At 36.8% G+C, this 24,524-nt stretch overlaps 2 protein-coding genes across 6 annotated transcripts in view; one reads left to right on the top strand and one right to left on the bottom strand.

Annotated features, from left to right (window-relative positions):
• The window catches only part of LOC126484343 (trifunctional enzyme subunit alpha, mitochondrial), a 140,206-nt gene extending 123,308 nt beyond the window's left edge, over window positions 1-16,898 (bottom strand). Inside the window, exons 1-3 of the mRNA XM_050107795.1 lie at window positions 16,747-16,898; window positions 16,457-16,566; window positions 8,318-8,590 (exon numbers count right to left, since the gene is read on the bottom strand). Coding sequence (XP_049963752.1) covers window positions 8,318-8,590; window positions 16,457-16,566; window positions 16,747-16,819 — 456 coding nt within the window. The 5' untranslated portion in view covers window positions 16,820-16,898. The remainder of the gene's footprint in view (window positions 1-8,317; window positions 8,591-16,456; window positions 16,567-16,746) is intronic.
• Window positions 16,899-16,986: 88 nt separating this feature from the next.
• LOC126484344 (ras-related protein Rab-30) lies at window positions 16,987-24,330 on the top strand. Of its 5 annotated transcripts, XR_007587839.1 has the most exons (5): window positions 17,207-17,442; window positions 17,787-17,968; window positions 18,054-18,298; window positions 18,391-18,693; window positions 19,013-24,330. XR_007587839.1 is itself a non-coding variant. In XM_050107798.1 (4 exons), exons 2-4 carry the CDS (start codon window positions 17,789-17,791, stop codon window positions 18,587-18,589), a joined length of 624 nt encoding a protein of 207 aa, XP_049963755.1. In that variant the 5' UTR covers window positions 16,987-17,200; window positions 17,787-17,788; the 3' UTR covers window positions 18,590-18,964. The 5 variants fall into 5 exon arrangements, 4 of the variants coding, with proteins under 4 accessions (XP_049963755.1, XP_049963757.1, XP_049963754.1 ...); XM_050107798.1 differs by lacking the exons at window positions 17,207-17,442; window positions 19,013-24,330 and adding an exon at window positions 16,987-17,200 and having other exon boundaries at window positions 18,391-18,964; XM_050107800.1 differs by lacking the exon at window positions 19,013-24,330 and having other exon boundaries at window positions 17,187-17,301; window positions 18,391-18,964.
• The last annotated feature ends 194 nt before the right edge of the window (window positions 24,331-24,524 follow it).

Raw genomic sequence — 24,524 nt, 5'->3', positions numbered from 1 at the left:
TGTGTGTTACTGTGCCCCACGCCATGATCTGCTACAGGTGAGTGGTTGCCTTCCCCATATTTTATGCATTGCTCCATCCAGGAACTTCCATTAGAGATTCTACACTGTGAAATGTACAAAGTGAAAGCTATGTTTTATTTGTAAATTTCACAAGAAATGTTGCAGCATGATTTTCATTTTTTTGACTGGGAAACTGAAAACCAACATCTCTAAGCCACGATACTGTTATGCGAAACACAGTTTCTGTAGAAAGAAGGGTGGCTATAACACTTCACTACCTGTCAGCCAGTGATTCATATGGCAGTTTCAGATATTTGTCATGTTTCAAAACAAAGCATTTGGTTGATTATTCGTGGAACTGTTAAGCGCTTGAGGGAAGTTCTTATGATTACGTGAAAAAATAAATAAAATTACAAAATGTCTTCCTTTTACTCCACAATTTTTGGTACAGTGGAAGTACCGATTTTAATTAGAAATGACACTTCAGCATTATTCCAATGGCTGCATTAGATAACAGTTATTCATTTAATTGCTATGATCTACATTTTACCACCCCCAAATCAACTTCCAGGAAGGAAACTATGCATTCCAAATGTTCTGTTAACTGATGATGCTTTTCCATTACCCCACAACATAATTAGACAGTTCTCTGTTGCACCAAAATGAATATACAATTATAGACACAACAGAGGTGGTTTTATAGTGGAAAATGCATCTGGTTTGATGGCATCTGTTTTTAGAGTTTTAGGAAACCAATGGAATTAAAAGTGGAAAATGTTACTGATGTCACTGCTGCGAGTACTTGCATAATTTTCTATGGAAGTAACAAATATCTAAAAATATTTATACCCCTTTTGGTGAGGTAATTGCAGGATCATTGAGAAATATAACTTTCCCTGATACAGGTTTTAGCTATTTATTTGTACTCCATGAAAACCACCAGCTGATGCCAAAAAATTAGGAGATGAATTTTTAGAATATTTTATAACTGAAAGGGGATCAGTATTTCAGCAAGGCAAATAAATGCAAAATTGATCACGAATGTAATACAGATCTCATAAATACGTAAATTGCTCAAATGAATAGAAGGCAATTTCACTATCCCATGAATTATAACAACTGTACTAATTTCTGGCACTGTATCATGACCATAGGCTTATTTGCGTCCTTTAGAAATGATAATGCCAAAAAAGCTAATCAGTTCTCTTGTATGCCAAGCAAGAGCTACATAACTAATACAGCGAGAGGCCACTGCCACATGGGCACAACCACTCTCTGCTGTATGTCAGTGCCACACAGCTGCTCCCAAATGCCACTCTCAAACTCCTCTTCATGTTTCTGTGAACCTTCATTCAAAACATCATTTATGTCCACCGGAAGTGTGGGCAGCCAACAAAGAACAGTGCCAACTGCAGACTACTTTTCTTCCGCATTGTACTGGCAGCCATAAGCCTCGAGTTACTATATTTGGCCCAAACAATACTGTTCCTGCATGGACAGTTCATTTCAATATTTGCTGGGGGGGGGGGGGGGGGGGCACCACTTCTGCTGAATTTTGACGATGAAATTATATTCAGGTCCACAGCACATGTGGATGCAGACTTGCTTTCACACATGTTAACAGGGCAGGCATGTTTTGCTTAACAGCTGACGTTTTGTTTTTCAACAGATATCTGTATTAAAGACACTGGGTAATTCCTGATAAGAAAATTGTGTCCACAGAATCTGGCAGAACTTCAACACAGAAGGCCTCCGAAAAAGCCTGTGAATTGTCTCTGTTGAATGTATTCATGACATTTGTCTCACAAATGGAAATTTGGGGAAAACATCAATGAGGATCAGCTAGTAGCTTCCGAAAAATGGTCCTCCAAAATCAGTATACAGACATGAGCAGCATTCTACTACCTATGGCCATAGAAAATATTGTCAAGGTAGAGATGGCTCAAATTTTTAACATTAATTTGCATTTAGCCAACATCATTACAATGGCTTTTTCAATATTTTTCTAGAACTGATTAATTTCAATTTTAAAGCCACTCGTGCAGCAACATACCAAGCGTCAACAACAGTCTAAACAAAAAATTTTACACTTTGAGGACTGGACAGCTAGGGTGTCATTCAACTGGTTGATACTATGCATTTTCATTTTCATAGTTTTCCTGAGTTTTGTGTTGCAGGTTCTATTGAACAGAACTTAGACGAATTTTTGGCATTTAAAAGAGGGGTCTTTAAGCTATGAAATACTGCCAAGAAACAGGTGCATCTCAGTGACAATTTTTTTATACTTAAAGAAACATGTATTGTCTTAACACTGACAACAATTTTTTTCCATCTTTAATTTCCTAAATGGAGATAAGTTTAGAATTAGTTTGTACTAAAATAAAACATGGTTTTCTTTATTGAAAATTGTTACATTTGCCTTAGTGTGAAAAATTTCAAAGCATTATAGAAAACAAAGTAAACATCACATTCTTCACAACAGTACCTGGTTTTCCAGATCTTCCCTTGTTGCTTTTAGCAGACTTCTTGTCTGTCTGTGAAACCTATGGTCTCCCTGAGTGTGGTTCATCTTCAACATGTTCTCAACCTTCTAAAAATTTGAGATCTTGATAAGCCATGTTCCCCATTGGCCCATATCAACTTTGGAAAGGTCACACTCACCGATTCCCAGGTTTAACACAAAACTTTCTGGCATAACATTACTCTAAATTCTGCTGTTCCATTTTCATAACATAAAAATTGCTCGCAATGTTGCCAGTATCATTACTTTTTTCACACCCCGAACATCGCTTGTCTTTTTGGAGTTAATCCAAGTGAGAAATGAGATATGTCACTCATCATCATAGGGTTAAAGTCAATGAGCTGGTACTCATTTCAGTGTACATGTATCGGGAAAACGGCATGGGTACCAAGCACAGTCACAAAGCACTCATCAATGCTCTGCTTTAGATCTAATGTTGAAATGAAGTTTCAATGTGTCATACAAATCATATCCAGCACCACTTTACTGATATGCATATAGGCAGAACTCCTAGACTGTTTTCTTTTCACAATCAGAAGACCTATATGTGCTAAACAGCTGATGGACCTTATGATGCAGCCAGTAGGCACCCCCACTAGTGCCCACACCTCTAGCAGCAGGTCCCAACTACATCCAGCATGTGATGAACTGATGGACACAGACATTGCATCTTCCAACTGAGACCAGCCTACAGCCATCAAAAAGTTAATGCTTGACTGGCCTCCCCTTCATCATGGTTTTGCATGGGTTTCCTCCACAGTGCTGCAGGTTAATGCCAGGGGAAGAAACATATGTGCACCCACCAAATACACACACACACCATCAAACAGGAAGTAAGACACTAATGAATGGCTTCATCAGCACCCCACCCCACTCCCCGTGGGAGGTACGTTGTGTACCAGTATTTGTACACAACAAATACTGCGAGAAGCTGACACCACATGGGAACAGACACTCACTTGGCATCACCCAGTGCTGTGCAGCAGTCTACAGATGGGACACACACAATTATGGACTTCCTGCTCCTCCTTCAGCACATCATTTATGTCCACCAATAGTGTGAACAGCCAATGTGAAAAGCTGTCAACTGCAGACAACTTTGTTTCTGCTTTGTACTGGTGGACACAGAGGCACCAAAACACGACCCATCACGGACACTCAGGCAGTCTTGAACCAGCAATTAGAGAGCTCACTGCACTGCCTGCAGCCCACTCAGTACTAACAGTCACTATTTATGGAGTAACTGGACTATCAAGTGTCCACTCAACTATATATATAGTGGCAATATACCGACTGGCAAGAGACAACAAAGTTATTTAGATATCATTCAATTAGGTGCCATGCATCAAATTGTACCAAAATGAAATACCATTTTGCATCATACTCTTAAATATTATTTTTTATTATGTTATCACAGTTTTGTTAATGCCGTGCCATCAGGCAAGTGTTCATTTGAAATATTAAGGAACCATAGCAGGAAAATAGTTTTCTGTTAGAGTGGATGTTTGACTCAATAAATAGCAGCATTCAGTTGCTACATTCACAACTTTGATGGAGAATTTTCTTCTGCCCCACTTTCACTTTCCTTATTTTGATACCGTTCGTATTCTTTGCAAATAAGAGCAAAGACTTAATTTTGTTTTTATTCCGGCCAAGTCAAGGCCATAATTGGCAGTAAGTTCCTGTAGTGCATTGTGCCTCAATGTTTAATTCAAATAATCTTTCGACTAGAAGTCCTGCAATACTTCTCTTTCCCCCAAAACCTTTAATAAATTTGAGTGTACACTCTTTCGAGTCAACAGAAATCATTTCCACTGATCAGTCACTTGGAACACACAAAAGTCACAGAACACAAGAACATACATGTGAGCAACAGCTGATTAGAAGTACTTGTCACCTGCTAAAAAGCAACAGATTCCCAAAGTGGAAAGGGATGCATTTTTACACATGGCCTCCATTTCAAGGAAATTATGCATGCACAAATGCACATGTGTAAATGCACAGTTGCAAACTGAAGTGTATCCACAACATCGAACGGAATCTTCAGCAACACTTTTGTATTCCATCTGTATTTCAACCTTTACTGGTTCCTGCCACATTTAAGCATCATGATGCCAGTATTCCTTTCAAATATTTTTTACAAGTGCACATATTTTCAATCATTCTTCTACAGATACTTCTTTCATGCTCCTTTGTGTCAGGTACTCTAAAGCTTCCAACAAAAGGTCAAAATTTGTGATTTTTGTTTGCATAACTTCCAAATCACTTTTACTGCATACATATCCCAGGGATAGGGAGGTACTCTCAGAGCAGGGAAGTTATTTTCTACTACAATCTGTTCACAATATAAACAGGCTTAGATTTATTTGCCTTAACATTTACCACTTATCACTAGGTCAAGTATTTTGTCTACGAGCTATGTGGCAAGGAGCACTGTGAAAAGAACGAAGCATTTGTATGCGGGATCTGTGAAGTGTCATTCCTGCAACTACTAAATGTGACATGTACTGTGTTGTCTGAAAACTTTTGTAATTAAATAGAAAAGCTTTTCTGTCTTCATTCTGTGTGAGAGTTGTCTACCCCAAGACATAATCACTGATGTCTCCTTTCTACTCATGTAATGAATAAATGTAAAGACAGATTCTGTGATACATACAGAAGACACCTGCATTACAGATTACATGTATTAGTCACTTGCAAGTGACACATGAATGCCCCACTCCCTGGCCCTCATTAGCTCTAACAGTTAGTTCCACTGCTTTCCAACAGCGGAGGTATTTCAAACGTGCTACACAGAGATTGTGCTAGCAAAAAAGTTCCAACAGGGTGAGCATGCAATATGTATGCTTCACATTCAAAAGCCTGTATTCTACTCTGAATCATCTAAGTACAGACGCTCCATGGTGGCCAGAAAAACTTCAAAGATAGACTCAAACTAACTTGCAGTACTGTCAACTTTCAACTCTAGGTGGTTGAACTTCTAACCTGGAAAAGAACTAATTATTAAGATATAGCACTCATCAAACAACAAGGTCGACAGGCCACTGTGGTAAAGTGTACGAGGAGAAAACAGGCCAGAAATTCTTAGGAGAATTTCTCATCTGGTCCCCACATTTATTTATGACCTCTGTGGCAAAATTTTCATTACTTATGAGGCTGTTAACCACCTCTTCATGGGATGCACATATTTCGTATGGTTCATCAAATAATACATTAAAAAAGTGAGCGTTAAATGCAAAAGGTTCACAAGAGTTGTTTTTGGGTGCAGTGTTAAAATTTTAACTACCTCTTGTGAATTTTGCAATGTTCTTACCAAATAACTATTTGCAAAACAATGACCTAGAACATCCAATGTTCACTGGCCATACTTATTATCAATGAGGAAACAAAGAAGTACATCTCATATGTAGACATAATTATTTTCCACGTTACGCTTGGGAACAAAATTTCATCTTATTAATCAAATGAGGCAGTGTGTTTTATTGAGAGAGAGAGAGAGAGAGAGAGAGAGAGAGAGAGAGAGAGAGAAAGAATCATCTGGTTAACATGTAAACCAAACAATTTAGTATCATGTTGTACAACTGCTGCTCTAAGAATCTTGCCATTCAATTCTGCCATTGTCTTGTCTCAATTACACTTAAATGACAAACTGTAGAAAGCTAGCTCTCTCTCTCACTCACTCACACACACACACACACACACACACACACACACACACACACACACACACACACACGCTAGAAACATGATTTTTACAGGCATGATGTTTTACTCATCAGCAACTGACAAATGAGCGAACATAAGTGAAACATCAATAGCGATTTATTGGATCCCAGCGCACATTCAGTACCACTGAAAGTTCAGGCACAATAGAACATTCAAAAATATGTTCCTCTGATCACCAAATAATGGAGAATTGAAAGACTAACTGCTTTAGTCTTTAACTAACTCTTTGACAGGTGTGAAATGCCTTCACATCTGAATTATCCAATACACAGTATAATTCATTTTCACTGAGAGCTGAATTATTGTAGTGCGAAGAAAATTCAATAAAAGTAATGCAATGTAAGACAGCCCTTGCCTCTGTAAGAAGAACCAGTTACAGCAGATTAATTTTGTAGTGACCAAAGTCCAAGTCTTAAAATAGAACTGCAAGTAGGTAACAGGTTACCTCACCGTAATGTCGCAAGTATAGCTTCTGTCTTAAGTAATGCTTCTATCTTAAACATAGGCAGTATAAAGGTATAAAGACAACTGCAACAACTGTCAGCTCTTCTGGTGTGTTCCCTGTGAGAAACACAAAACATGAAAGGGAAAAATCACACATTAGCAGTTAAAAGGTGCTGTTATCCTAAATTTGTTTTGCTGCATTGGCCAAAGATAATTTGTTTCTTATTGCACCCAGAAAACAGTTTATACCTCAATTGCAAACAGAAGTTTTACAGATCTGCCACATATATATAGTGTCTTATAAAATGCTTGGCTACAAATAGCACATCAACGTGAAGTGCAGAATCATAAGCAGCAGACTGTGCTGTGAGTCTGTTATTTATGATATTGCAATTCACACTGACATGCTATTCAGAACCAATAATTACATATCTGATCATTTTTACAGCACTGGGACCCTTCAGATTTTTAAAATACTTTGTGATTACAAAATTTCTATGTCTCTAACAGTATTGTGATTGCTACATCCAGTGATGTCACAATTTCAAATTTCTAAGGTCTAATGGAACTAATTGCCCTACCAAACTAATTCTCCTCTCCACGATGTTTTCAGTACCACTGTCTTTCTATCATTCCATTTCACTTTGTTTTGTATGCTTCAATTTCATCCAACCGAATTAAGTCTTCTTTCACCATAAAATTAAAACATTTTTTCTTCTGGTTACACTTCAAACTACTCCTAATTTCTACTGACTTTACATCCCTGTCATCTAAAAATTATCCCAGTATTTCATTTACTCATATACTGTGTTAGAACTGTAAATCCTAAAACAAGGGATAACCTACTGCGGCATGAAATACGTGTATGAATTATTTGCTACACAGAATTAGCTACTGTAAGCAGCTTTTATACAACACAAATTCACATAACACGATATTAATCACAGACACTTGCTTTTACTGTTAATGTTTCAGTTTGCCACAAATATCTACTTGCGCACATATGAAAATATTAATTTAGACAAGGGAAGAGTGGTTGCTGATTTAGCACTATTCAAAAGTGGTAGTTACAAAAGAGTGAATTACTTACATGAATATGTAAATATTCAGTACAAAATAATTATGTATGCTACAATAATGTAAGCTTACTGTATCACAGAACTTTTTCACTGTTGTAAATGTGTTCAAAATATTTCAAACACATATACTGCAGATAATACATATGGTGGAGCAGGTGAAATCTTGTTTGGGTTTATAAGTTCTTTCACTTCTGTCACATAGCAATTTTTTATCAAGCCATTTTGTGCCTCTTTTAGGCAATTTATCCTCTATATTGCCCTTTTTTATTGTAGAAACTAATTTCAAGCTGTAAAAGCTTTAGGTTCAATGGTTTCAAACATTTATACCAGCAATATTGGAACATTTTGTAAAATCAACCAGCGCATTCACATGTATTACATACTTTAAAGATATGTACTGCAAAATATATAGGAACTGAAAGGTTACGGCAGAAAAAAATCATTCCAGACTATAAGCATCCATAACACTGATAACATTTCCTACAAAACAAAACGTGCTGTTACTGAATTGCATGTGAAACAGAAAAATGTAATAATTTAGACTTGCCTCAAGTCCACCTCCAAGACAAGGACCCATAATAGCTGCAACAATGGGTTTTTTACTATTTTCTATGCTGGCCAGAAGCACGTGGGCATCGCGAGATATCTTTGAGACTTCAGCTTCTGTTTTACAAGCTTGTAACATGTTAATATCAGCACCAGCAATGAAACTTCCTGGTTTTCCTGATATTATAACAGCTGAGGTAATTGCTGGATTGCTTGATATTTGTCTAAGTGCATCTTCAAATCCTGCAGCCACATCCTTTCCAAGTGTATTGACCTGAAAAATCAGCAAGTCAGTTTCAGAACAGATCAAAGCAATACATGGTTAATACTTCTGACAATACATTAATATAAATTATTACACAATGAGGTCTCTATAATTTTATTAAACTAGCTTATTCACATAAATAAAACACGACAGCATCACAGTATCGTTACACTAGCAATAAGCTCCTTCACACATTTATAAGCGCTCTTCATAATGCTATTCCTAATATAATGCAGGTGTCATCTCACTCTAAGATAAATACTCTGCTTTCACTCAGCCCTAACATACTATATCATTATCAATTAATATTTTTACAAGCAAAATTTGACAATATAAATCACTTCATAGGTATGCTGTTTGACACACTTTCCTTATTTTACACCACAACCATATGTGCCGCATCATAGTAAATTAGCACGTTCAGAAACATGGCTATATGAAGTAAAGCAGACATGTATTGATTTCAGTTGATACTGTGTGAGTAGTAGTTTCAATACGTGATATTCAAGTACAGTCACTACCCTCTATTTGCAACTATATGAGGTCTGGCACTTAAGTGGCAACTATTTATTTACAACTTACACAAAACAGACACATTTCAAAGTTTTGCAGTCCTTCGGAGTAGTCACAATCCTTGTTTATAACATGTTGCCAGCAATATGGAAGTCTTAGGATACTCTTAGCAACACCAGTTCTGTTGATACTTCAAAGTGGAGCGGTCTATTGCTCAATATATCTCTCTAACAGTTCTGTAGTTAATGCCATGAAGTGCTACCTTCAATTTAGAAATCAAGTTTAAGTCATAAGGACTTACGTCTGAGGAGTGTGATCAGTGGTAAAGCACTTCAGAGGCCCATCCATCAAAGAAATCAGTCAACTTGGGCCATATGTGCCCAAATATTGTCCTCCAAAAATACGAGCAGGTCTTGCAGAAAGTGTTGCCACTCTTTTCTCTGAGATAGTTGCAGGCAGTTACCACTTCTTTCTCTAAACTGTTCACACAAAAGTGAAAAAAGTGAAAACACTTTCCAAAGGAACCGCCCATCATTTTCCAGGACAATGCTTGGGCACCTAAAATGCAAGATGCGATTTCAGAATGAGATGTTCACTCTGCAGTGGAGTGTGCGCTTGATATGAAACTTCCTGGCAGATTAAAACTGTGTGCCAGACCAAGACTAGAACTCTGGACCTTTGCTTTTCGCAGGCAAGTGCTCTACCATCTGAGCTACTCAAGAACGACTCACGCCCCATCCTCACAGCCTCACTTTTGCTAGTATCTCGGTCTCCTACCTTCCAAACTTTACAGAAGCTCTCCTGTGCACCTTGCAGAACTAGCACTCAGACGGTCGAGCATTTACCCGCAAAAGGCAAAGTTCCCGAGTTTGAGTCTTCGTCCGGCACACAGTTTTAATCTGTCAAGAAGTTTCATATCAGCGCACACTCCATTGCTGAGTGAAAATCTCATTCTGGAAACATCCCCAGGCTGTGGCTAAGCCATGTGTCTGCAATATCCTTTCTTCCAGGAGTGCGAGTTCTGCAAGGTTCACAGGAGAGCTTCTGTGAAGTCTGGAAGGTAGAAGATGAGGTACTGGCAGAAGTGAAGCTGTGAGGACAGGGCATGAGTCGTGCTTGGGTAGTTCAAATGATAAAGCACTTGCCTGCGAAAGGCAAAGGTCCCGAGTTCGAGTCTCGGCTCGATAAACAGTTTTAATCTGCCAGGAAGTTTCAAGTTGTGCTTTGTTCAATCGATGGGACTGGGAGTGTTGTACCACCCATCACATTTCCCACACTTCATACCTTGTGACTTAAAACTGATTCCTAAATTGAAGGAAGCACTTCACAGCATTTGCTACAGAAGTGTTACAGTGATTCGTTGGCAATAGGCCACTTCACTCAAACTATCCACACGACTGGGACTGCTAAGGGTACCCTAAGACTTCCACATAACTGGCAACAGATTATACACAATGCTGGTGACTACTTTTACCGGCAGATAGTTTGGAACGCCATATCTAATGGCAACAAATAGACCAGACCTCCGAGGATGTCCACATCAAAACTGATATCAGTGAATACGACACGATTGTGGCAGCAATTATTACCAAAGTGCAAAGGACAACTGAAACAAGCAGAAAGATAATTATGTTCCATAAACTAAATAAAAATCAGTAATGTTGTACCCCAATGAGGAGCTTGAAACTTTCAGCATCAAGCAAGAGCCTGTAGAAGAACTAAAGCTCAAGTTTTACAAAAAATAACTGACCATGTTCAGGATAGATGAGTATCCAGTAGAACAGTTCATAATGGGACGGACACTATGGTGCACAGTCACTGCAAAGAAACTTCTAAAGAGACAGACTCCTGCATAATAGGGATAAAACAAAGCTTAGGGCTACATACAGACACTGAATGACACATTTGGCTTTCAAGAGAGCAATGCGTGCAGCCACCAATGAAGAATGTAGCATAATGTTGTCAAATGATCTTTCACAAAACCCAAAGAAATTCTGGTCATATGTAAAGGCTGTTAGTGGCACCAAAGTTAATGTCCAGCCCCCAGCAATTGAGACAGGAACTGAAATCTAGAGCAGAAAAGCAAAAGCCAAAATGCTTAGCTTGATTTTCAAATGTTTCTTTTACAATGGAAAATTACCCCAATTTAATCCCCATACCTCTGAAAAGGTGAGTGAAATACTTAGTGTCAATAGGTTGAGAAATCGTTGAAATCATTAAAACTGAGCAAATCTCCTGGGCTCAATGGAATCCCGGTCAGATTCTATACTTTTCGACTAAGTTAGCACCTCTCCTAACTATATAATCTACTGTAGATTCCTCGACAAAAAACTCTCCCCAGTTCTTGGAAAAAAGCTTATGACACACCTGCCTTCGAGAAGGGTAGCAGAAGTGATTGATATGTTGTAGAATCTTAGAACATATTCAGGTTTCAAACATAATGAGGTATTGCTAACAGAACGACCTCATCCATGTCACCCAGGGTGGATTTCAAAAACATGTATCATGTGAAACACAACAAGTCACTGTCTGAATCTACCAACTCATACAAATACCTGGTTGCTTCGTAGAGCTATGAAATGGAAAGATAACACAGGCTCAAGTCTGGTGTAAAGCAGGTGGTAGACTTTGGTTTATTGGTAGAATACTGGGGAAGTGCAACAAAGGAGATTGCTTACAAATCACTGGTGTGATTCAAATATTTGGAACCCATATCACGTAGGACTAACAGGGGATACTGAATGTATATAGAGAAGAGCAGCACAAATGGTCACCGGTTTTTTTGATCCGTGGGGGAGTGTCACAGTAATACTGAAGAAACTGAACTGGAAGATTCTTGAAGATAGTTTACATCTATCATGAGAAAGGCTACTAATGAAGTTTTAAGAATAGGCTATAAATTACTCTAGGAATATAGTACAACCCACTATGTATCACTCACATAGGGGTTATGAGGATAAGAGTAGAATAATTACAGCACTCACAATTATTATTCTCACAGTCCACACAAGAATGGAATGGGAAGAAACCCTAGTAAATAGTACAATGGGACGTACCCTCTGCCAAGCATTTCACAGTGGTTTGCAGAGTACAGATGCGCACACAAAAACTGTGAAACGTGTATCTAGTTTGTATAAAGTGTAAATAAATAGTTGCCAGAGTAACAGTTCCACCCTTCTTATGTAGTATTACTTGCCATCCTACATGGATCTACATCTACTCTGCAAACCAACGTGAGGTGCGTGGCAGGAGGTACATCCCAATGTATCAGTTATTAGGGTTCCTTCCTGTTCCATTCAAGTATGATGCATGTGAAGAATGACTGATTGAATGCTTCTGTGCATACAGTAATTATTCTAATCTTATCCTCACACTCCCTGTGTGAGCAATTTGTACAGGTTGTAGTATATCTCTAGAGTATTCATTTAAAGCAGGTTCTTGAAACTTCATAACGTCTGTCTTCAAGAGTCTTGTCATTTCAGCTCCTACAGTATGTCTGTGATACTCACCTATGGATTAAACAAACCCGTGACCATTTGTACTGACCTTCTCTGTATATGTCCAACATCCCCTGTTAGTCGTATCTAGTACAGCTTCCACACACTTTAGCAATATTCTAGGATGGGTCACGGAAGTGATTTGTGAGCAATCTCTTCAGTAGACTGATTGCACTTCCTCAGTATTCTACCTGTTCTGGCATAACCACAAGTGCTGAAACGAAGATGGAGAATGGTGGGCCAGAGAAGGTGGAGAGTAAACTTCAGTGAATAGCCCTCTGACAAGGACCGCACCGCACCAGGAGCGACCTCTGCAAGAAGTGAATATAAGCACCGTTCCTGCCAGCCTTGGCCACTCAGATCGGCTCTGTATACAGACATTAGTGGACAGTAGAGGCACTGTTGTAGACCAGCACTCGCAGATCAGTTCTTAGCGACATGTGTCAAACTTGCACAAACATTGCATAGCCCATAATATTACTGTTTGCTTGTCGCCATCGCTTGCGACTATTCCTTGTAAATCTCCACGTTAAGTATTGTCAATCTGCTTTATAGAAATAATACTACTAATGTTATTTGCTTGAATTGTTGTATAGCATTCCAAGAATGCAGCATCCCTTAGGCATCCTAAATGAGACGAGTGGACAAGACCCAACACTACCAATTAACCTAAGTCTACCACCTGTTTTATCCATGGCTGAACCTACGTGATCATTCCATTTCATATCCCTACAAAGTGTTATACCGAGGTACTTGTATGAATTGGCTGATTACAACAGTGGCACATTGATATTGTAGTCATAGGATACTACTTTTTTTCGTTTTGTGAAGTGCGCAATTTTTCATTTCTGAACATTTAGAGATTTTGCTGAGTTGGTTACAAGAGTTGTCTTCTTCACCTGGTAGATTTGTGGCACAACCCTCTTATCCCCTTTGGGAGATCCAGTCTGTCAGATCATTGTCTGTTTAAATTTCTGGAAAATTAACAATGCTTTTCATGATTTAACATGTTAGTACAAGTTACTCCAATTCTCTTTAATCTAATCCAGCAGTGAACTCAGCTGCAAATTCAGTATAGAATCTGACAGTCCATCGGGGCCTGGAGCTTTGTTCAATTTTAATGATTTCAGCTGTTTCTCAACATTACTGACACTAATATTTATTTCATTCATCTTTTCAGTGGTAAGAGGATTAAATGGGGCAAATCTCCTGGCCTTTCCTTTACACAAGAACATTTGAAAACTGAGTTAAGCATTTCCGGTTTTGCTTTGCTACCCTCAATTTCACTTCCTCTCTCATTCGCTAGGGACTTGACATTAACTTTGGTGCCACTAACAGCCTTTACACATGACAAGAACTACTTTGGATTTTGAGAAATATACTGACAATATTTTGCTATGGTAGTCACTGAAGGCATCATGCACTGCTCTCTTGACAGACAAATGTGTTTCATTCAGCATCTCTCTTATCTATAGGCTTACACTTCGTTTTATATCCATTTTGCAGTAATCTCCATTTCTTTAGAAATTTATTTACAGTGACCTGATATCATGGAGGTTCCCTCACATTATGAACTGTTGTTCTAGGTCCACATCTATCCAGTGCGTGGTCAATTACCTTCTTTTAAACTTGAGCCACAGTTCCTCTACATGCTCCTGACCTGTGCTGAATGTTTCAAGTTCCTCCCTGAGATACGAAACTACTGATTTTTTATCTAGTTTACTGAACATATTTATCTTTCTGCTTGTTTTAGAAGCCCTCTGTACTTCGGTAATCACTGTTGCACACAACCACATCATGGTCACTGATACCAGTTTCGGCGTGGATATCCTCGAGGTGGTCAGGTCTATTTGTTGCCATTACATCTAACATTTCCATCATGAGTAGCATTCCTAACCATTAGTTCTAGTTAGTTTTCAGAGAATATATTTATCAAAGTTACACAGAAGTTTTATCATGCTCACCACTAAAAAACTGTAATTTTCCCCAATTAATTGTTGGATGATATAAGTCTGCATTAATGATTACACTATGATTGGGAAACTTACGTACAAGTGAAATGAGGTTTTCTCCTAAGTTTTCGATTATATCAGGAGATGAGTCTGGTGCATGATAGAAGGATCCAATTATTTTATGCCCACCCCTGATACTGATTCTTGCCCAAATAATATCACATGCAGCTTCAATTTCTATCTCGATGGATCTCAGTTTTTTGTCTACTGCAACAAATACAACACCTTCACTTCCCATTTTCCTATCTTTTGGTATACACTTAAATTTTCCCCAAAAATCTCATTGCTATCTATTTCAGGTTTAAACCAGCTTTCTGTACCTTGTATTATGTGAGCTTCACTTGTCTTCATACTCGCTTCAAACTCTGGCACATTGTTGCAAATTCTTAGGCAGTTTACCATTAAGATTTTAATATTTTTCTTTCGATCTTACACTGATACTTCTGGGTTTCCTACAGCTGTCGTTATCTGAAGTAGATGGAGAGTCACCTAATCTAAAAAACATTTGTGTGCACCCCCCCCCCCTCACAATGAACTACCTGAGTAGCAACCTCTGATGTGTAGTGCATACATGACCATTTTGGGGGACCCTATGATTCTCAATGCTACGAAGGAAGTGCAGGAAGTCAGAGCCTACCTTGTCACAGAACTTTTCAAGTCTCTGGTTCATTGCTTCCACTCGACTCAGAACCAAAGTGCCATGATCAGTTCTGGAGACAATGCTGCAAATTGTGAGCTACACGAGGGAATAAGCAAATTTTCAACAAAATTTCATACCTCTATTCTTTTTAAGCTTTTATTTCCATGTCAATTGGAAGTTGTTAATACAAGTTTACAATACAAGGAACTATAGGGTGTTTCATAGCCAGAAAGTAGATTCTTACACATTTCTAATTCCACAGCTCAATAATCAACTGACTTAAATAACTTTTGGATTATGTAGGTTGCCATTCGCTTGCCTGTTGTTACCACTGCATGAAAGATTTTCATTCGAGGTTATAAAGAAGCAGTTTTTTAGTAATGGATTAAGTTTCAAATGCAAGCAATCTGAAGTATTTTGCCGCACCCTGTTTCACTGATATAACTTAACATCAAATTTATAAGAAAACTGAATAACAATATTTGTTTACAGTTGTTAATTGTAAACACTTCAGTAACATCATAGGTCACAATCAGAGAATTAGTAAGGCCAACAAATGGGAATGGAAATTTAAGGTTGTGGTAACACTGATTTGTGGTGTAATCCTATGTCTACATTTGCTCGAATTTTAACGATATCTTTGCTACAAAAAATGGCCGGTAAGTCATAACAAAAAAAATAAAATAAAAAACCCTATCATGTAACATACAAATTTATGACAAGTTTTTTGTTTCATACATTTACATCAACAACAGGGGAACAAAAAGTGGGCACTCCATAGCTAATGGAACGAAAAATCTATATATCTACGGATGCAAGACAGATTTTCGGAAGCTCTGCAAAGATTTTATATTGATCTGTCCCTTGATTTTAAAAAGTATTTACTAAAATTAATGTGAGAAGTGATGTTTATCAGTCGGTTGCATGTATTCTTGTACGACCATAATATAGCTAGTGTATTTTCGAGTTCAGCATAGTTCTGAAAAAGATTTTTCCCCAAAGTAAACGCTGTAGACATTACTGTCACTTTATATGATAATCTACAAGAAAGATGGGTATATTAAGACGACCGGGTGATTTCGATTGAACATAAGATTGACAAGCGATGCACCTTATTACAAATTACAACAATTTATAGTTCATCTTTTAGAGTATCTCATTTTGATAGGGTATTTGTTTTATCTTTTTATTCAAAAAATATAGGCCAACATACCTTAGAATTTGGGGCATCTAATGTTACAACACATACGCCATCAACTATCTTCGTTCTTACGGGGCCGCTCTTTGCTGCCTCTGTTGCATACAGCCTTCGCGACAAGTTACCTTGAAAGAAATATTATTTTGAAATTACAAAACTATAGCCAGTGTCACAGTGGGGTATCTACATCGGTCAAATTTTTGAACACTGAGTATTAATTTAATAAATATTAAAGGTTATACGGACATATGCAGAAAGTCACAATATAACTTCTATATTGGTATATACGAGTTACAGTTAATTACCTATCAACCGAGAAACCTTCATATTCCGCCTACCAATGCAACCCAGGACCCCACAAACCCTACTGCTGGCCATCACCGTCTCCTGAGGCCAAAGATCACCTGCATTCTGTTACCACAGTAGCTCAAAGTTCATAAACACGCACCGAAAACAATATTCATCGTACTTGACTACTAGCGGTTGTTGAAGCATCTTTATGAAGCTTGTGTCTGTGCACTGAAGAAACAATATTTACATCATCAAATGCCCGAACAACGGACGCTACCTTTTTTTAAATAGACAATACTTTTAAAAAAAAAACAAGGAACTCGTTGATCATTAAATAATACATTCGTTTAATTAAAAGTGGTATCGAAGAGATGTACTAATTAAAACTAAACTTCCTGTTGATAATTGTCTATTACGTTAAAAAGATATATAATATTTCGCTCTGTTCAGTTGGGAGACGTTTAAATGGTACGTTCTCATGTGTAGTTGTGTACATCGGCGGTATTTTACGTGTGTGTTAACAACATATACACACACAAACAATAGCATTCGCAAGTTTCGGTAGTAGGGTAAGGGCTGTGTTACATTAAGCGACTCACGATAAACCGTAATCTGCTTGTCGTGTATGACAGCGGATTTTAAACAGGCATGTCAAAATTTTGCCAGAATTTTAATCGTCATGCGGATCCTTATTTTCATCAGACTTCAACGTAATATTGAAAACCTCTTTTGATGTAGTTGCCAAGGAAAATATGCATTTTTTGACATTATGTAATATTATACCCTGTGTTCATTGTATTTTCACAAAGTAATTATTTCTTGTAGTCCACCAATTGCTATCTGCTAAGATACTATTTCGAGTGGTTTACCGAATTGATATAGACTAAAGTAATACTTAGCAGTAAATTATTTTTGTAATGTCATTGTCATAAGTCAGTCTCATCAAATTTCTTGAATATACACAACAATCCATGTTGCCACCTGTTTTATTTAAATTTTTGTTAAGTGTAGTAATATTTGTAATATAATATTTTTGGAATGAAATATTTTCCAGGCATGGCTTCAGTGAAAGTGCCTGAACAAAAGGTTATACTTTGTGGAGAATATGGTGTTGGCAAAAGTTCTCTTTTCCGTCGGTACTCCACAAATACCTTTGTGACTGCAACAGATAGGCAGTCAACATTGGGTCTTGATCATTTTGACAGGGAATATAAAGTATCTGGAAAACACATAAAAGTATGTTAAGCACCATGAAGTAGTAGTATCCTTTTGTAGTGCAGTGGGAATTTCTCATAAGCACCATATATGTTTGTGTTTTCAGCTACAGTTATGGGATACTGGAGGTATGGAACGTGTTGCATCAATCACGTCCAGTTATTATAAATTTGCAGAGGCGGCCATACTAGTATTTGCTCTAGATAATGCTGCTTCATTTCATGTTTTGTCCCAGCATCTCCTGGATATAGTGACATATGCAGAAAATGCAAAGATATTCCTGTGTGGCAATAAATCAGATTTGGAAGGTCACACTCCACAAGTTACTGAAAGTGATATGGAAAGTTTTTGGTATGATTAAATTATGTATTTTGTAAATGCTGTTATATTTTAAGTTATTTATCCATGATGTTAATATTCACTGTTTTTTTTTTCCTCTACAGTGAGCAGTGTCATAATCTAATCAGTGCTACATACAAAACTTCATGCAAGACTGGTGAAGGAGTAGAAGAAATGTTTGCTGATATTGCACATCACTTAGTGCAGGCAAATAGGTCACGTTTAGAATTACAGACAATGGACCAAGAATCTTTTAAAATCTCAGCCCCAGATGAAGCTACAGAACCATCATGTCTGTGTTAACATATTTTTGCATGGTTGTGCTCCTTGAACTGAACTGTGAAACACAGTGAAGATCTCTCTTTATATATCAAGGGAGTTTACTCATTTAATTACTGTCTTCCTAGGTAAGAAATGAAAAGGCTACTTTCATTTTCATTGATTAGCTCATGGTAAAATGTATTCCAATTAATGAAACAATTTAACATCAATTTTATGTAACATAATTGATTATTATATATAGCAAAAGATTTTCATCCATTGGTACACTTCTCGACAGTCCATCCATTATATGTCCTTTATTTATGCCAATATTTTGTAGTTAAATGGTTTGTATGATAATACTAATGCTGTACAAAAGTGATTTTTTACAAATATATTTTGTGTGTTCTTTGTAACTATGTAAAGTAAATTGTTTACTTGATCATTGGAAACTTATTTTTTCAGACATTGTGCTTATCAGGCTAGTGAGAACAATGCTGTTAAGAACTGAGTGCATGAGATGCATTTTGATAAACTACTGAAGTGTAAATGTGAATAGACTTGAACTTCACAGAGTTATTCTTGATTGTGTTTTCACATTCTTCTCTTTATCCAGCATCCCTGAGTTCTGTGTGATTCATTCATTCATTCTTTCTTTTCTTCCTGTATGTTTTGATCAATTAAGAAATGAAAATCTAATAGGCTACATTGTCTACATTTTGTTTATCTTCCTTTGTGTTTCCATTCCACGCTGTATAAATATCATGCGTTGTTATTAATTGTCATTTCTAACTTAATTAGGTAGATGAGACCTATGAATCTCAAACGTGTGAATAAGGGACATAAGTCCTGCATAGTTTGCAAGTATTATGTACTACCATTTCTTAAGATTTAAATTTGGGGCTTAAATTGTTTTTGTTACTACACAAAACATTGTCACTAAGCTGACAAAACAGAACTATAAGCAGTAGAGTAGAAATAATAATGGAGAACTAGATTTAGATTGTCAGGGCATTCTCCTTTCAGGTTGGGCATAGGTATGAATAAAATTATCTAAATTAAACATCCATTGTAAACAAATGAAAGCAAAAAACTACATTATAATTGATACAGAATTGCTGGACAGAATTTCCTTGCCGAATATGAGATATTTAGCAATGCCAGTAAACTTGTTTAAAAGTATATGACACTGTCATAGCTTTCAAAGCTATTAGTTTCTCAAAGGAACACTGGAAAATACTGAATACTAACATCTTACCTTGTATAATGAAACGAAATTTTTAGAATTTTCAGGGTCACTTCAGTCGTCTTAGCGTTACCTTAAATGGGTGCTAGAGTTTAAAGTAACTAATTTTCAGGAATTATGAAAGGCTTCGACAAATCTTTATTACATACTTACTGCACTGCATGAAATGTGCAAACTACACTTGTTAGTAATATGACACTTCAGTTTTACAGTGGTGGTCCCCATGTGCAATTAGGGCTAATCAGTTAACAGAAGTGGATCCCAGTCTTCCTGGGATGACAGTGACCTGTAATCCTTATTTAACTTTCCCTAACATCTCTGTCCCTTTAGCTAGAGGAAGGAAGTAATATTTCCAAGTGCTGGAGTAGTGTCGTATTTTTTTGTGTGTTTGTTGGCAGTACTAAATTTTTCATTTCCCAGAGGTAAGTACTGGCCAGAGATTACATCCTATAATTTTATAGTTTTCTGGAATGGATTTTCCTTTTGATACAAACTGCTCTATGACAAATAGGGGGAGGGGGGAGGAAGATTCTTAAATCATAACACTAACTGGACAAATAGGAGTGCCGAGAACATGACATCCTGCTGCAAATTTTTCTAAAGCATGTTTTGCAACTTTGGGTTTTTAAGAGCAAGCAAATGTTGCCATTAATAACACAGAACAGACTTAAACGGCAACACATTTTGTTTTGTAAATTTGAATGATTTTGCGATTTTGTAGTTTTAGATTCCAAAAGGTGCCTAAAAACCAAACTATGAATTGTATGCAATTTTAGTAAATAGTCCTATAGCTATACTGTGTTGCTTGTTATAGTTTCTGATAGATAAAAAGTACCACTGACAGTCTGATTTGCTAAACTGTGGGGATCTTCTGAAATCAAAATCACTTATGTTCTTTATAGGTTTGGAGTTACATTAATACTGTGCATCTTTAAATATTAATTGTCTAGTGCAAACACATCCTGTACTTTGCATGTGTATAGGACACTCAGTTGTTATAAAATACTCAAATTATCACAGTTACCTTCTTGCCTTAGATCTGTGCTGAGGTAAGACATTGGACTTGTATTTATGAAGATTATGGTTCAAATCCAGCCATCTAAATTTATCATTGTTTCCCTAAATTGCTCAAGCAAAATCTGGGAGTGATTGCTTTGAAAAGGATGTGGCTGATTTGCTTCCCCATTCTCCCACAGTCTGCGCTTACGCTATGCCTCTAATGACCTCTTTGTCAACTAGACATTAAACCCCAATCTTTCTTTCTGCTTTAGATAACTAGCACCATGTAGCTACTACTGATACAGAAAAAGTGGTGTGTAAAACTAGTTGTCTGTGGAATCTCTCTTTTGTGTATTGTTCGCAAATAAAAGTAAGAAATGAAAATTAATAATATTTGATACACAGTAGAAGTGTCTAGTTATCAGCTGCTGAAATGGGAGCAATGCAGTAATATTTGAATGGGGATATAGTGAAAAATCTCAACAAAAAAGAAGTAGCCTCCACCTCCACTCCCAAAAGAAAAGAAGAATAATTAGTTAGGTGATTGTTACAGCACACAACTTAGTAATTGTACACTGGCTGAGACATGAAAAATAAATGTCCTGTGGCATACAAAAACCACTGCTAGATAAAATAACTTAAGAGGGAATATGACATATGTCAGGTAAGGTGGTAGAGCTGAGTACCATTACAGTTTTGGGCTAGTTGTGACAGATTAGCTATGTCACAAAATAGAAAAATAAGTACCACTTTTCATACAGCTGTACTAGGTAATATCAGTAAAATAAATCTTCAACAGTGGTGCTAATTATTATGATATGAACTGTTTGACTGTATTAAACAACTAGGGAATGACTTGATCTTAAAATTATTATGGAGGGACAAGTCTAGTATAGTTGGCACTGAAAGCCATTGCAAGCATGTTTAACAATAACGGGTCTGCCTCTTGGTGACAATGATTTCCTATGGAGGGGTACACGGATATAATTATCCTCTTATGTTCACGGTGATGTTTATTTACCGTAAATCCTACTTTGACAGTATGCAAGTCTGTACCAAGACAAAGTTGACAAAGTGAGCGCATGGTGTGAAAGCTTATCCCATGTTGATATACCTAATTAGAGCTTTAACACTGAAAATATAACAGTGTTACTGATTCGCTAGGATGTTTTGTAGCCTTGTTAAACTCTTGGGCCCATTATCATGTATTGTCTGGCGGGAGGCTTTCAAAATTATTGCAATGACTCCTTTTTCATCTTGTGTGTAGGCAATTCCCAACTTAAAGCTGTTTTTTAAACTGAGAACATAATCTTTCATGAGATAGAATGTGCATATTTGGGCAAAGTAAGGAAGGAAAGAAAGAAAGCTGAATATATCAATAAGAATAACAGACTGTTAGTGAAAATTATCAATAATGTAGCAGTAGCACTGCATTTTTCAAAATGTTGGTAACTGACTTCCCACACTGAGAACATGTCAAGAAACAGGTAAGAGCCATTGGAAATTGTGTAACCATCAGATAAGATTCTTTGTCACTTATTGAAATTTAAACTATGATTGAATGGATTTTCTTGCTAGACTCCGTGTTTTGCCATCTATGGCAGACTTCTTCAGGGTGCATGAGACTGATGTGAAATTTTGTGCTGAGGATGAACTGGTGGGTTGACCTCGAGAATTCATTTAGCCACAGCTAAATAACTGAGAAAATTTTAATAACTGTAACATTTATGATAATGAAAGCCTGTATTTTTTTCAAGATTTTTATTACATCACTTATTTACACACATCCAACCCTCTCTCTCCCACCATCCACATCAGTCATTGTATCTTTGTCATGTTGGTTGATAATTTCATATACATTCTATTTTATTTTTCTTGTTGCCCTACTAAAAGAAAAATCTTTTTTTCAGCAATTAAATATTTTTTGGCTATTTATGTATAGTCTACTGTAATTTGTGTTGTGATGAGACTCATATTTGCATGTGAACTTAAATATGTTTTAATTAGCAGTCTCTTGAGTACTGGAATGTATTCAGTTCAGATAGAGGTGAAGAAATGTATAAGTCTCAGTTGTTGGCTGTTGAAATATAGTAAGGGAAGGAGGAGGAGTTTTATTGAGATATGCTGGTCCAGATTCATTATTGTTGCATGTCTTTACATGTATTAAAATTAATTGCTAAATACAATTCCAGAAAATGAATGTCCACATACTGTTGACCAAATTATGCGATTTCAAGAAACTTATGAGCTTTTGTAAGGTCTGTCATTTGGAACTCCATTTTCACTTTTAAGTTAAACTTGAGTACTGATGCTGTGATTGGCCTGCAGCATTTAGTAACTGGTGTGATCTACTGCAGATTCCTGTCTTTTGTTCACCTTTTCTGTACTGTTGTTTCAGTGTCATAAAAATGTTTCTCATGTCCCCACATCTGTTGTAATACAACATGTATTTAAGACTTGGAAGAAAATACAGTGCTTCAGAAAATTCCGCCCATATTGTATCAACAAGGTTTTTTAAATATGTACTGTTAATCATAACTTGTAGGTTTTGGCATGCAGGAAGGTACATACTAAGTTCTTTTTTACAGTCATAAATTTTGAGTGTGTTTATTTCACTGTATTTTATTAGTGGTGCTCATACGAACAGTTTCTATGTGTGTATGTGTGTGTCAGAAAGGATTGCACAGTTAGCACAGAGAAACTGTGCATTTGTTAAAACATATTTACTAAACAATATTAAACAGTACTAATCATTTTAACCCTTGAGTGGGCGTGCCTTTGTATAAAGTGCACTAACAAAAAATAAAATGATTTTGCACAATTCTGTTTTTGTTTCACAACTGCAGACCCATACCTATTCCTTCATTATTGCTTCAGGCAACACAATGATAATTTGTGTTGTCATATGTCCAACTGAGCAGCAGTAATATAAAATACAAAGTGAGCTAGGCGGAAAAAATTTACGATCTGTGCAAAAAAAGAGAGAGAGAGACCCTGATTATGAGCTAGCAGCCTAATGCCACATTGAGGCAGTTGTCTATGAGATAATTAGTGATTGAATGATTGAATAAACAGCTGGATGGGATCTGATGTCACAGCACTGCCTAATGCTTTGAATGGGTCATTTACTGTCTCTGTAACACCTGTCCTTGGCAACAGAGTGTTGTACTGAAAATTTATTTCATTATGGTTTAACCAAACAGTGGTGTAGCTCATATTATGTAAGATTACTTTCTTGTTCTTTAAATAAACTAAGGTTAAACTGTGATTTTGATCATACATGAATCACCTAGGCAACATAAATGAAGCTATTCTATACGTGTGTACAAAGTGCACCTCGCACCCACTCGAGGGTTAATATGATTTTCTTATAATTTGATAAAGAGCTTAATTCTATTTTACAAATGATGTTATTTGTATGTACAATATTACCATGTATGGCTGTATTCTTATTACTAGCATAATTAAAATTCTACTGATGTATCAGAAATAAATGTTTGTATTTATCTCATATTAGTAAAAAAATATAACAAATAAATTCTCTCTGTTTTGATACAATACTGAAAAGTTCTGGGTTGAATATGTATAACAGAATGAATAAATGTGACCACTTTATTTATAGTTAGGTGTTAAGCAGTTGGCAGAAACATGAAACGGAACAAAACTGAAAAATCTGAAATGAATTTTCTCTCTGCATCAAAATGTGTATTGATTTGAAACTTCGCAGCAGAT

Source organism: Schistocerca serialis, chromosome 6, assembly GCF_023864345.2.
Source record: "Schistocerca serialis cubense isolate TAMUIC-IGC-003099 chromosome 6, iqSchSeri2.2, whole genome shotgun sequence".
Classification (NCBI taxonomy): Eukaryota; Metazoa; Arthropoda; class Insecta; order Orthoptera; family Acrididae; genus Schistocerca; species Schistocerca serialis.
This window is presented reverse-complemented; position numbering and strand designations above follow the sequence as displayed.

What these genes read in the sequence shown, in the direction of transcription:
- LOC126484344 (XM_050107797.1), top strand. Translation starts at nt 17,358, where the DNA reads ATGACAGCGGATTTTAAACAGGCATGTCAAAATTTTGCCAGAATTTTA. An exon ending in TATCTGGAAAACACATAAAA is followed by an intron (nt 17,969 to 18,053) that starts GTATGTTAAGCA and finishes TTGTGTTTTCAG; the next exon opens with CTACAGTTATGGGATACTGG. An exon ending in AGTGATATGGAAAGTTTTTG is followed by an intron (nt 18,299 to 18,390) that starts GTATGATTAAAT and finishes TTTCCTCTACAG; the next exon opens with TGAGCAGTGTCATAATCTAA.